The sequence below is a fragment of the Neomonachus schauinslandi genome, chromosome 11 (assembly GCF_002201575.2).
Source record: "Neomonachus schauinslandi chromosome 11, ASM220157v2, whole genome shotgun sequence".
Taxonomy (NCBI): Eukaryota; Metazoa; Chordata; class Mammalia; order Carnivora; family Phocidae; genus Neomonachus; species Neomonachus schauinslandi.
The window spans coordinates 99,264,174-99,278,262 of record NC_058413.1 but is presented as its reverse complement, the minus strand read 5'-3'; the positions used below and the strand labels follow the sequence as shown (position 1 = coordinate 99,278,262).

General features: G+C 41.5%; 1 protein-coding gene across 3 annotated transcripts in view; it reads right to left on the bottom strand.

Annotated features, from left to right (window-relative positions):
• Positions 1-14,089, bottom strand: part of CADM1 (cell adhesion molecule 1) — a 321,409-nt gene that overhangs the window by 48,515 nt on the left and 258,805 nt on the right. For all 3 annotated transcript variants that reach the window (XM_044919820.1, XM_021696623.2, XM_044919819.1), the window contains exons 4-5: positions 8,297-8,434; positions 5,896-6,054 (exon numbers count right to left, since the gene is read on the bottom strand). In XM_044919820.1, the coding sequence (XP_044775755.1) occupies positions 5,896-6,054; positions 8,297-8,434 (297 nt within the window). The remainder of the gene's footprint in view (positions 1-5,895; positions 6,055-8,296; positions 8,435-14,089) is intronic.

The following is a 14,089-nucleotide window of genomic DNA, read 5'->3' as shown; positions in this document are numbered from 1 at the left end:
TGAACAGGAAAATGGATTTACAAAATATCTGCCTATATGGAGTCAATAAAACTCATTTTGAAAATGATGCCTACGTACACGATTAACCATCAGATGATAATTGGAGAAGGGAAGGTATTCAAACATCCATTTCTAGAGTCTGTGTTTTTTCATTCTCCCTTTCAAAACTCATCTCAATTTCTCATTCTCTCTCTCTTTTTTAAACAAATACGCACACACACAAAACCCTCACAAGATGAGGATTTTTGCAAACCATTTCAAAGAAGCAAGGCTGTGATGGGGGAAAGCAAAAGACACAGAGCAGCCATCCAAGAGCTTCGGATTCACCTCAGTCCAGAGTGAGGCTTTTCCCACTTTGCACAGCGATCTGAATTTCATACTGAGGGTCACAGCTCTTCTTTGAATTCTCAGCTTACGTCGCTATGTGTGGCCACCTTGATGCTATTTAAACAGTTTTCTTTTAACGCGCAGCCAGTGAACTGTTCTCCTTTAAACAGGCTTTTATTTGACAGGAGTGCGTTCCTTCAGATCTGAAACTCCACTAACCGCGATTGTACCACGCTCCGCTATAATCAACCATGTTGTAAATGTGCGAGCAACGCCATGCATGCAGACATGTGGAAGGAAAAAAAAAATGCACAGAAGGAATTTAGGGTCATCGAGCTCAGGACATTAAAAGGCCAAATTGTCCTCTGCCTAACATCTAAGGCAGGAGAGCTCTGAATTCCAGCTTCCGCGCATAATTATTTTCTGTTTTAAACACTGAGCTGTGTGTCACCGCTGCCGTAGCCTTGCTGAGCCTCACAATGAAAGCCAGAAAACTAAGAGGCCTACTGTATGTTCTTCATTCCCAGGATTGTTCCTATGAGAAAACCTTATTAATGAGCTTGCAAACGAGCACCCAACAGGGAAATGTCACAAACAAGAGCGGCTAATGCCCCAGAAAATCAAATAACTGAACACTTGGCTGATTGTGGTGCCTTTCATATTTATAATAAAAAGAGGGGGGGGCTTTAATTCACTAATTCTGAAGGGGTCAACACCTTGCTGAGCAAAACAACTCATTTATTTATGTTCAGAAATCTCCAGATGATAAATTACATTGATGTTAATCACTTCAATGCATACTACACAATTAGTATCTGTACTCACCACCAACTTAAAGATTATTAAAAGTATGACAACATACACATCTGGCTGATTCTTCACATAATTGGGCACAACAATTTCTCCTGGTACCACAAATAAGGGTCCTAACAAACAAACACTGCAAAATTCTGTGTTCAATTAATTAGGACTTAAATCCACAAGACAAAAGCATTTCCAAGTTATAGCTCAAGCCTTGTCTTCTAGGCAACATGGCAGCTCTCCAGTTTACCTCTCCTCCTTTCCCCGTCAGATTTAAAGTAAGCTGTTCAACAATATACAATGTAGGTCTTCGCTATTTCCTTTTTAAAAAATATCTTCTTAAAAGAACGCAGTTTATACAGAACTCAAATCCATTGTCTGTCATGTAACTGTGGTCATATCCTGGTTAATAGCCAACTGGTCTTAGATGAGGTAGAAAGCGGTTCCCAGAAGGCTTCATGTAGCAAAATGGGCCAGGACTGAACCAAGTGAGTATAACGAATACCAATTCCAACAGGTTAGAGTTCCCCAAGGTAGTCTCATTTACCCAGAAAAGAGCTGTTCTTAATCTGAGGTCCACGGACCAGTTCAGTATTTCCTGGTAATAACCTAATGCTTATAAATGATATTATTAAAAAATCTTTTTAGGTAGCAAAGAAAAGGACATTAAAAATAATACTTGTGTATTTATTTTGATGTATTTATTAAGCATAACACACATAGCAAAATAAAATGCCTAATTTGATATTTTTTCACAGGCCTTTGTTAGGGAAAAGCAATAAAGTGACTTAAAGACAAATTCTAAATGAGCAAAGAGTACGGATCATCTGTGGACATGGGAAAACTGGTCCTCGAATAAATGAAGTTAGAAGTCTGTAGGATAAACAGACTCTTTACATTGGAAGCAAAACATGGTGGATATGTGATTTTGTTCATCTTCTCCAGGTCTATGGGACTTTTAAAGGGGTTTTTAAGAAGGTTAAGAAATGCTGATGCTAAGGGTTTGGGCCAATTACAAAATGAGGGTCTAATACTCCTCATAAAGTATCCAAAATGACTCCCCATCCATGCAGACTGGCTGCTGAATCTCATGTATTTAAGTATCTCTTCTCATTGCCATCAAGACGCGGTGCTGCTCGTCTACAGAGAGAGCCATAAGAGGGATGGGGTTGAACCACTGGCGCTAGCCAACGACCAACAAAGCCTTAGCACCCAAGGACCAAGCGCCTTCGGCTTCAGAGGCAGGAGGCTCTTGTTATGGCAGAGCTGCTGGTGTCCAGGAGAGTAAAGCTGGTAGGAAATGAGGTAGAGGATTCCAGTCGTGTCTGGAGGAGCTACTTAAGGAATTCCTAGCTGACTCTGCCAAGTTGTTAGTAGCACTCCAGGAATGAAGCGTAGTGAATGATCAGGTGACTTTCTTTCTTTCTTTCTTTTTTTAAAAGATTTTGTTTATTTGAGAGAGAGAGAGATTGAGAGGACGAGTGGGAGGAGAGACAGACTGCCCCTGAGCAGGGAGCCCAACTTGGGACTCAATCCCATGACCCTGGAGATCATGACCTGAGCCAAAGGCAGATGCTTTAAACGACTGAGTCACCCAGACGCCCTGTCTGGTGACTTTCTTGAGCACCAGTCTTATTTAAGATGCCAAAGAAGACTCTCAATTCCTATTCAGATTAATATAATGGTTGGCAACTCTTAATCTTCTTTTATGTAAAAAGACTTTCTCTTTATATACATTCCGAAAAAAATGAAGTATCAAGAAGAAAATGCCTGTGTGGCTCACTTTGGATAAAAACAAAAACAAAAACAAAAAACAATAGTTTCCCATAAAAAGGTGCTGAGTAAGGGACAGGCGAGGCTAGGTAGGGAGAGACAGGTAGGGGGCTCTGTAACCAGGCTCACAGAAACTCCAGATGTGGAGAAATATTATAGACAAGAAATTAACTAGAAAGAAGCAAATATAACACATCTATCTTGTTTATTCTAAATATAGATGCGATATTTTCATAATATTTACAAATCCACCTTGTTTGTCCTAAATTTATAGATGAGGTATTTACCAAGTTCCCTGGTCAGTTTTCTATAAAAGACTGACCATAAAAAGCCCTCAGTGGCAACCCATCGGGGACCCCTCTCACTCTAGAGAGCTTTCCTTTCTGTTCTCACCTTCCCCTAAGAAACTTCCACTTCCATCACCCTATTGCCTGCAAGATTCATTCTTCAACTCTGTGAGACAAGAACCCTGCAACAGTGCCATGTTAGAGTTAAAAATGATCAACAGGTATGTCTTCGTTTTGGAAGGCATTGGTCACTTCCCTGTGGTTGAGGGCTAGCAGTACTCTAAGACTGAAGTCAAATGGATTCAGATATGCAGCTTTATTCCTTGTTCTTAGAAGGACAAATCTCTCTTGAACCTACGGAATATGGAAGACAAGGCTTATAAAGATCATTATCAAGTCTTCCAAGAGGTAGGAGGTATAGTGCTTAAAATATTTTGCATTTGGGAGTGAGTGTAATTTCATAGGTGGGTGGGGCTATATTCTATTTGGAAGATAACTCTGGGGACCCTGAAAGAGTTTAGGGGCAGGGACTGGGTGAATGTCTACTCAGGTTTCACAAAGGAGTTAATGTATTATTAAAGCTAATGGGCCCCTACAAGGGAAGTTAATGGATATTAAGTTTGCTTAAATGAATTACATATTAACAAAGTCACAAGAAATCTACTATCTGCCAATTTAGATAATATCTGATCATTTCTGTTTTCCCATTATAGGGACATTACAGCACAATAGTTTTAGTGATATGAAAATTATAAGCATGATGCCCATAATGAAGCTACATAATGATGGAGATGAAATGAATTAACAAGAAAAACCTGCATTATGTAATGTTAAATTGAGCCAAACTCACAGAGTAAGAAAAGGTTGGAATGGGATTAGTGTCTTAGAAGCAACTTTTTACATTTACTTTTAGCCACAAGGTGGAGAAGCGATTAGAAGTCACTTTTTTTTTTTTTTAAAGATTTTATTTATTTATTTGAGAGAGAGAGAATGAGAGAGAGCACATGAGAGTGGGGAGGGTCAGAGGGAGAAGCAGACTCCCCGCCGAGCAGGGAGCCCGATGCGGGACTCGATCCTGGGACTCCAGGATCATGACCTGAGCCGAAGGCAGTCGCTTAACCAACTGAGCCAGCGATTGTGGCGGGCTGAACGGTGGCCCTCAGAAGACAGGCTCACTTCCTAGCCCTGGAACCTGCGTATATGGCCTTATTTGGAAAGAGAAGTCTTTGTGGATGTAATCAAATTCAGGATCTTGAGATGAGACCATTCTGGATTAGCTGGGTGGGCACTAACTCCAACAGCAAGTGTCCGTCTAAGAGACACTCAGGGAAGAGAAGACCGTGTTGAGACAAAGCAAGAGACTAGAAAGACACGGCCAGAAACCAAGGAATATCTGGGACTCCCAGAAGCCAGAAAAGGCAAGAAAAACTCTTCTCCTAGTGCCTTTTGAGCGAGCGTGGTCCTGCTAACCCCTCAATTCCAGTCTTCTGTCCTCTAGAACTACGAGAGAATAAATGTGTCGTGTTAAGCCACGGAGTCGGTGGTAATTAGTTATGGCAACGCTAGGAAATTAACGGAAGAATTAACAGACTGTAATGCTTTGCCTTTATCAGACCCCCGGCGGCTGCCTTTCCAACCAGACTCTTGCACCCTTCCCACTATGCACACTCAAGTATCAACTGCAGTCTTTCAGAGGCTCAGTTACAGAAGCTCTCTGATAAAAAAGTGAGAAGTTGGCTACTTGGCCACAACTTTGCTGCAAGCATGGTTTTGTGCAGAAAACATTTTGGCAAGCAGAAGAGTCCACAGAGAAAACAAGGAGAATGTCTTTAGTTCATTGGGCACAGTGAGGAGACAACCTCACTCCCCACGATCTAGCTATTATCGATGAAGCCATTGAGGCTGTGGCACCGATTCCAAAGAGTTCCACTTTTAAACTCACTGCCATGCTTTAAGCTAAAAATGGAAGAGAACATGCACTTTAAAACAAAATGCTAATGGAGAAGGGGAATAAAAGCCCCTCTATAACAAAAAAAGTCAGCACTTCTGCTGGGGCTAAGAAAGTGGGAGGGACTACCCTACATTGTGAAGTTGACATAGAAATGATTATAGTCAACACTCATAAAGTGCAATTAATTAAGTCATGTGATAGAACAGATTGGAATCATTTTAAAGTTTTCCATTTGGGTTAAATGTAGTATTTCAAAAATCCTCTTTGGCACTCTGTAGTACGGCAGTGTTTCACTAAAATAATCCTTTGATTATTTTACTACTAAGACAACAAGATATAAACTCTATCATATGTATTCAATAAATGGCTTCTGAAGAGTTTTTAAGCAACTGCTACTCTATGCCCTCAGGATAAAATACTCAGGTACTGCTACGATTTGAACGAAGGTTTGTGCCCCTCCCTTCCCAAATTCCTATGTTGAAATCCCAATGCCCACTGGGATGATATGAGGAGGCGGGGCCTTTGAAAGCAGCTCTGGAGATCTCTAGCCCCTTCCACCCTGAGAGGACATAGCAAGAAGGCAGTTCCGAAGCAGGAAGAGGGAAGGCTTTCTTTAGAACACAACCGCGATGGTGCGCCTTGATCTTGGACTTCTTAGCCTCCAGAATGGTGAGGAATAAATGACTGTGGCTTATGAGCTACTCACTCGGTGCTACTGTGTTAGAGCAGCCTGAACGGACTAAGACAGGTACTCACACTGTACTTCAAGGTACCGCTGGGTCTGCAAGTTTCCGGTGACAGCTGGGTGCTCCACCTGACAGATCACTGGGACCCCGTCATCCTCCTTGTGCACCTTCAGCATCAGCTGACTGGTCACAGTGTACATGTCTGACCACTCCTCCACCTCTGATTTGCCTGGGGGACACGAATATACCAAGAAATCAGAGTTGCGTGAATTCCTACCACTCTGTTTCTATAGACTCCTCTCCCTGCCCTGACATTGCTATTTTAACCAAGGTGATGGAAGCCACTCGGGATAAGGTTAAACTGTGGGTAGATAACGGGTAAAATGACAATTTTCTACTTTTCAACCTTACAGGATAGTATGTAAGATGCACTTCTACCCCACATAATAGATACTATTTTTATTTAAATACATTACATATGTTGTCTTCTATCTTAAAACCTCCCACAAAAAGGCAGCTGAAAGTTGAACCACTTTGCCATCTGACTGCTTATGGCATTTTGGAGGAGGAAAAGAGAAGTGCTTTTCACCCCTAACCACCATCTGAACTTGAAACGTCTAGTAGGCTGTCATGCGGTTTAAAAATTCCAGGACATCATCCAAATCCCCGAAGTAATTCAATCAGGAATAGAGATATGAACAATCCCCTCTGCCCACCCCCATCAGCAACAATTAAGAGGGAAAGTAACTAAATGGATTTACATAATTGAAATGTGTAAACTCTGAGACTTTTAGAAGACCACGAAAAAACAACAACAAAAAAACCCGCAGTGGCAGTGGGTAGAGCAAAGTAAGATAGAGGCTTCGGGCCAGACGGGAGACACGTCCAAGAACACCCAGAAAAGGAGGGGGGAAGCTTCCGGATGGGATGAATAGGCCAAGGCAGCCCCTTTCCTGAACTCAGCACTCCCTGGGACATGGCACACCATTAACTTTCTTTTAATGTTTTGTACTTATCGGTAGGCATTTAATGGCTCAATTCACTTAGAAAAGCAGAGGGGAAATGAGAAACTCCTTCCTTCCAAAACCATACCTAGGAAATAGGAGATTAAAACAGAGCAAGCTTTTTGAAACTTAAGCTGTTATATATAGATTTATCTGTTTCTAGATATAGATTTTTATATCCCCTTTCTAAAAGGCCTTATTCTTTTCTTCCTGGCACTCTTGATTTATTCAAGAAGCACACACCGAGCACTTACCTTGGCCCAGATACCAGCTACATGCTTTACAAACATTCACTCATTTCATCTGCCTGAGAATCTCCTACAATCTGTAATATTAATATCCCCATATTAGCAGAAATTGCTAAACACAGCTGGCGTTTCTGTCAAATGACCAGAGCTGTCTGGCCCCCAGTTATTACTTGCAAAGCAACCTTGGAAAGCAAGGGGTAGGAAGGCCGACACACACGTGTTAACTCAGGATGACTGACACAGAAGGGTCAACTAGGGGACAGGCTGTGGCTGAGGCGCTGGCTAAGGGGGCAGATATTTGAGGGTACAGGAATCAACCCTGGGGCAGCCTAGGCCGAGGTTAAAGGAGTGGCCTGCATCACTATCACAAACTGCAAACTTTGCAAAAGAGCAGGCTGGTGAAACGTGCACATGAGTTACAGATTCCATGAGAAAGGGGGTGCCTGCAGATCCACAATTAGGATACAATCCTTCCTGTACTTAACACACCTGCCCCTACAGGAAAGCACAGTCAGCAAGCTGATGGTGCAGTAATCCATGTTAGAATGACTCGGAATTCACCATCAAGACTGGTAGCCTTTTTTTAAATGTCCAACATGAGAATTTGGGGTGCTGACCCACCCGAGGTCACAGGGTGAATGAGAACTGAGGGACAACATGGACATCCGGAGTTCAGGGGACACCTCCACCAGTGACTCTTCCTGGTCTAAAGAGTTCTAGTTCTTTCTGAGCATCGGAGCCAAAATCTAGCCATACCACGAACCATGAGAGACGATGGACCCTGAAAAACAAACAGGGTTCTAGAGGGGAGGGGGGTGGGAGGATGGGTTAGCCTGGTGGTGGGTATTGAGGAGGGCACATTCTGCACGGAGCACTGGGTGTTATGCACAAACAATGAATCATGGAACACTACATCTAAAACTAATGATGTAATGTATCGCGATTAACATAACATAATAAAAAAAATTTTTTTTTAAATCTAGCAACACCTATCACCACAAACCCTCAAACAACAGGGGGAGGATATGCGTTAGATTCAATAAAATGTTTTTATGCTCCGGCTTCAGATGCATTTAGCAATTGATTACGAGCCCTATCTAAGTGGGCATTTTTGTTTTAGGGGCATGTTTGGCATTCATCTTTAATTTCCCTCAAGGTGTGGCCCTGCTGGAGTCAGGTGCCCGCCTACTACTTCTGGATAGGGCAGGCTGCCCCTCACCTTTTAGCTCCTTGTTCCCTTTGAACCACCTGATGGTCGTGGCTGGTTTGCTGGCCATGGCGGTGCAGTTGACTTCAATCTCCTCGCCTTCCACCGCTGTGTCTTTCTGGATATCGATCATCAGGTTGCGCGGTGGGACTACAAATTAAACACAGAATCCATTTCTGCACATAGTCTTCTTTTCATTAGAAATTCGCACCACCACTACCAAAAAGAGGAGACAACTAATGGACATTCCTGATGGGATTTTAAAACAAACTGCCACCGGAGGTGAAAAAAGAAGTACAAAAGTCATCATCAAAGAGTGTGAATTATGTGAAAGTTGTTAATTCAGAATTTCTTTCCTAAAGTTATCTTATAAAATGCCCAGCCTCCCACTCCTAAGTCATCAGTGACCAAGTTGTAACAACAGCGGTATTAGTTATCCATCGGTTATTAGAAAACTGACCAGAACGTAGATCTAAAAGTAAGACGAGTACACATGAATGAATTTATCATCCTCATCAGGAAGGATCTGGAAGGACTATCTGTCCTTGAACTCAACCCTTGGATTTCAATCTTCATATGAAAGATTCCAAAGACAACCAGCAAAGATCAAAAATTTAGAGTCCCTTAAAAGAATCGCTCATCATAAACACACACAGAAAACTTGTGCTTTAGAACCAGTTTCGTTCAGTTAAAATTACCCACAGAGAACTGGGATACAGTCATGACTTCCAATGGACAGCGTAGTAATAAAATCCACTGGATGGGGAAGATGCAGTAAGACAGGACATGCCAGTTAATTTGTAGTAATTTTTCCATGTTCTGAAATCTGATGCTCCAGATTTTAGAAAGCAAAGGTGAAAAAGACTATTAAGTGCCTGCAAGTCCATTTTATATGTCAGAATTAAAACCACTCTTCTTTAAGCATATTAAGCATATATAATAAGATGGAATAAAATGTTTGGGGGATAAAGTGCAGAATATCAAATCCAGAGTAGGTAGGGTGACGGGGACGGTGAGAAAGCATGTTATCTTTTATGAAACTGAGTTGATGGCGAGACTTCACATCAGGTGCAACCTACCGCAAGACGGAGCTTCTTGAAATAAAAATCAGTAAGAATACGGAATTCAGCAGAGTGAATCTCAGACTATGTGCCCTGACCACCATGAATAAGCAAAGACAGTTCTGAGACTTATGATTAATAAGTTTCTCAACTCAGAAGAGAAACAAGAAATTAAATATGTATAAACATGCCATCCTGATGATCAAATTGAATAATAAATCTCTGATACCACTTCAATAAATTATGGGATTAAACCACGTATTTGGGATTTCCAACTGTTCGAGTCCAATGTAAAATTCTGTGTACAGGAAGACTTTTACATTGAATTGAAGCACTTGAAAATTCCTACAGAGAACGATGGAAAAGGAAAAATGGTATGTTGCATATGTTTCTCAGCAAGACAGTGTGTGGGGGGTGTGTGTGTGTGGGGGGGTGAATATTAGAGCAAAAGCGGGCCTCTTCTTTGTTCACCGTGTAAAAGAACACATTTGCTCAAGTGGATGTGTTGCCAAAGTGATATGGCCCAAATGAGTAGTTAAACATGGCAGAGAACTACCCTCGCTTACATTAAAAAAAAAAAAAGCGTAAAGAGAGATAGTCTAACATCCAATTTGGAGTTGCACATCTGCCAGCATTTTAAGAGACACAGAAAGGCAGTGACAAAAGTAAATGGGACGACTTCAGCTAGCTATTTCCTGAACGTAGATATTCTTGCCAGATGACAATCAGGATGGTTATAGATTTTCATCACACACACCTACAGAGTTGATAGGGAATACACACAGAGACTAGATGTTTTGGACCAACAAATACTACCAAATTCTGAGTGCAGTATTGTAGGAATATTAAAATAAAATGCTATTGTTAGAGCAAATGTCAGAGGAAAAGATTGCCCAAGCCTGAAGAAAATAAGATCTCGGTGAGCTAGGAGGAGCAAAGTAAGAGGCAAGAAGATGAAACCACCAAAGAGTAAAAGACATAGGAACGCCACCCCCCCCCCGCCCGGCCCCACCCCACGGAGAAATGAAAGTCAGACAATAGTAATTCCTGTTAAGGTTCAGACAAAAATAAAAGGAGAGTGATGGAAATCATTCCTGATGTTGGCATATGCCATGCCGCCCAACGAGAAATGGGATTGAGTACAGTAACCGAAGAGATAGCACGCAATTCAAGGAAATTCAAACTGAGTAGGGGAGACTCCGGGAAAGCGGTCCTCTTTGGATAGGACAAAGAGGGCAATGGAGCCCATCGGATTCCAGCCGGCTTGTGTAACTTTGGAGAAAAACCCTGCTGGTGGCTCTGTGGTGACCTGGGAATCTTGACGGGAAGAGATCCCGGACTTGTTAAGAGGTTCCGGCACGTGCCATGGTCAAGTCTCAATGGCACCCAGCCTCCAACACAGGCTTTGTCAGGTATTTGTGTCCTGTGAGCTCCTGGGGCTCTTTCCTTCATGCTCTCCTTACTCATGGCCTGAAGACAGCTTAGCTCTCCTCATCACAGGCTCCCCCTGACCGCCACTAGCTCTTCCTCTTCCAGGGTATTCCTCTCTGGGAGACGGAGGCGGTCACGGAGACGAGAGTCTGCATTACCAATCATGTCTGCCGGTTCAAAGGAAGGAAATGGAAAAGAGCATGTATAAACGAGGCCAGAGGAACAGCTACCAATGCCTCTTAGATTTTGTTTGGAGGCTCAGAGCCTGATCAGCAGCAAAGAGACCCTCTTTGTTACGGATTACCTACTGCTTGGCATCGCCCATGCTGCTTCTTCCTCTCCTGCAACACATACACCATCAAGTCCCCTAACCCTTCAGGGGGACACCGGTACCCATGCTAGGTCCTCGGGTCATCTTCCCCAACAGCTGACATCATCTAACTTCGTAGCTAAAGTAAACATGTGGACAACTTGCCACGTCGTGGAAAACGGGACCAGAAAATAAAGGACTTATTTGTCACTGAGGAGAGCATCCTGAGAAAGAGCTGAGTGATTTTATTCCAAGTCCACAGTGTTCTCAAGAGTGTGGCCAGGATTTCCGACTTTACTAAGATGAGAAGAAACAGTCAAGGGTAGCGGGAGCTGTGTGCAAACCTAAAATCAAATCTGATCACGTGGGTCACAATGGTTTATTGATATTATAAAGGTGACTTCTCTGATTTTTTTTTTTAAGAGCAAGAAAGCTTTGGAAAATATAAACGAGGTGATTTAAGTCTTTCTAAAAAGAAAAAAATGGGGTCGGACAAGAAAAACTTAAAGTTTATTTTGGTCTATTAATTGTACCCTGTTTTCCCTTCAACTCCACAATGTCTACTCTAATACAAAAGTGATTAGTAAAGTATAAAAATCCATTTGTGGGAAAAATGAATTAAAACTGCTACTCACCAGAGGATACACTTAAACGTGCTCTACTAAACAGACACATTTAGTAAAAACTGCCTGCCGCCATTAATGAAAATAACCAAAGATGTATGTAAGGAGGTGCATACAGATGAAAACCTGAATGGAAATCACAGGGAGAAATACTAGAAAATAGCAAAGAAATGTCAAGGTTCTTCTTAGCTATCCTCAAATCTATAAGAGTGCTCATTATAAACATTACGCCTACAACATTAAAAAAAAATCAGCAATATCAAGATGAGTCACACGTTAATTACAACAAAAGAGGAGTCTTAAAGCTGATCAGTATGTGAAATCTCACTCCAAAACCCTTTGAAATAATTAGGTTCTCCTGTTCCTGGAATCTTAGGAGTGAACACTAATCTTAGAAGGACAGGACTGTAATAATATTAGCTGCTATTATCAGTAACTATATTTATCTTAAAGCGGTGTATTCTCTTTCTCGTTCCACTGTTTCCACGAATACTGGTATAAAGAGAGTTCTACACTATGATCTAGAGAAAGGAACCAACTCACACAAGTGGAGAGAGTGAATGGATATCCTAACAGGCACCCAAATGCATGCAAAATATCATCGGTGAGTTTTCAGTTTTTGCATGGATCAGATAATACACGTATTAGTAACTAACAAATAACCATCTCTACATCTTGTAATTATGCTGAAATTTTTGCTGAATGCTTCAAACAGCTAATAGACACATGCACTGAAATGAGCATCTTCAACCTATGAAGGAAGTTTGACAGCTGTGTAAGTATATATGGAATCCTTTTTAGAGAACCATAGATAGAAACGAAGATGCTAATAGATCACTCTTCATTCACTAGAATACCTGAAAATTCTAAACCTTAGGAAAAAGGTTTGAATATGTATCAGTGGAAATTGTCAGATTTTGGAATATGAAAGACTCAAACACCGATGACAACAATTTCACTCCGTCAAAGAATCCTAGAGTCAATTCAATGGAAAGAATATTAAATGAATACATACTATCTGCAGAAAGAGCATCTACTGGTATTACTTTCAAGTATGTTTAAGTTAATGCTTCTATACAAGACAAGCAGGAACCTATTACTTCTAGAATAATCAGACCTCCAACAGGATTACAGGCATAAATGCCTCTCAAAAGTCTAGTGCTGTCATGTTGACTCCCAAGCACTGAATATATTCAGTCAAACTGGCCCAATCCAGTGGGTCCGCGAACAAATGTCCCAGATTCCGGAAACTGACAGGCATTCAGTGCTTGCCTGTGGCCAGACCTACTCCCCAAAACAAAAGAGGTGCACCTTCAGGCACATTTGGGATTTTACTGAAAACAACCCAGGCTAAAAGACACAAAGGTTGTGAGACAGAACAGGAGGGTCTGTTTCAAGGTCTAAGATTCTAGATTTGCACCATGTGCTTTGTAACCCGGGCAGCATGGCTCATCTCTCTTCTTATCATTTCCCCCCGTGGAAGATAGTCATACTTAAAAGGTACAGGTAGAAAAATACTCTGAAAGCTATAATATTCCATTCCATTGCTGTTACTCTTATGGAAAGGCCATAACCAATGACGGGTCAGTGGGCAGATGGTCGGCTTGAAGTCTGTGTATTCGAGTAACTCACTGGCTGCACAGTGTTTTCAAATACTTCTCAACAACTACATGGACAGAACACCTCAACGCACACCTGCAAAATACCAAATTAAGTCATCCCAGCAAAATCTTTCACGCTGACTATTTCTGCAGGCCTAATAGGGATTAATGCTAAAATTAAAGCAGACATGTACATCTGAAAGTCATCTACCGTCCAACACAGACCACGTTAGAAATTGCATGACCTGACATGGACTAGGACTTCCTAAAATCAGTATTGCTCTCATCAAGAACATGTATGGAAGCACTAGGGACATGTTTTAGTTTAATGAATGAAAAAATATTTTCCCTTTTACAGCTGTGTTTAAACAGTAATGAGGCAGCAGTCCAGTATGTACATCCATAAATACACATATGTTCACACACACCAAACAGAAACGTCCTTCATATTTATCTTTCTTCCTTAATCTTCGTATCATTACACCAAAAAGCTGCACTCTGCCGCCTCAAATAGACTTTGATTCATCGTCTTTCTGAAGGTGTAAATCAGAGAACTTGCCTCATTCTACAGTGTATGTCCTTGAAAACTCGCTTTCAAAAATCCAAATCAGCTGCTGTTATGTACTGGTGTACACATTTGTCTAAAAGGTGACTAATTCAGACCACCTTCAGCACAGGAGTATCTGCTGACTCTATCAAAATCTAAATATGGAAACTTAGCTACTGGGATTTTCCTGAAAATCACAATCTGGTGATCGTAAGACATTCAGCTCCCTAGA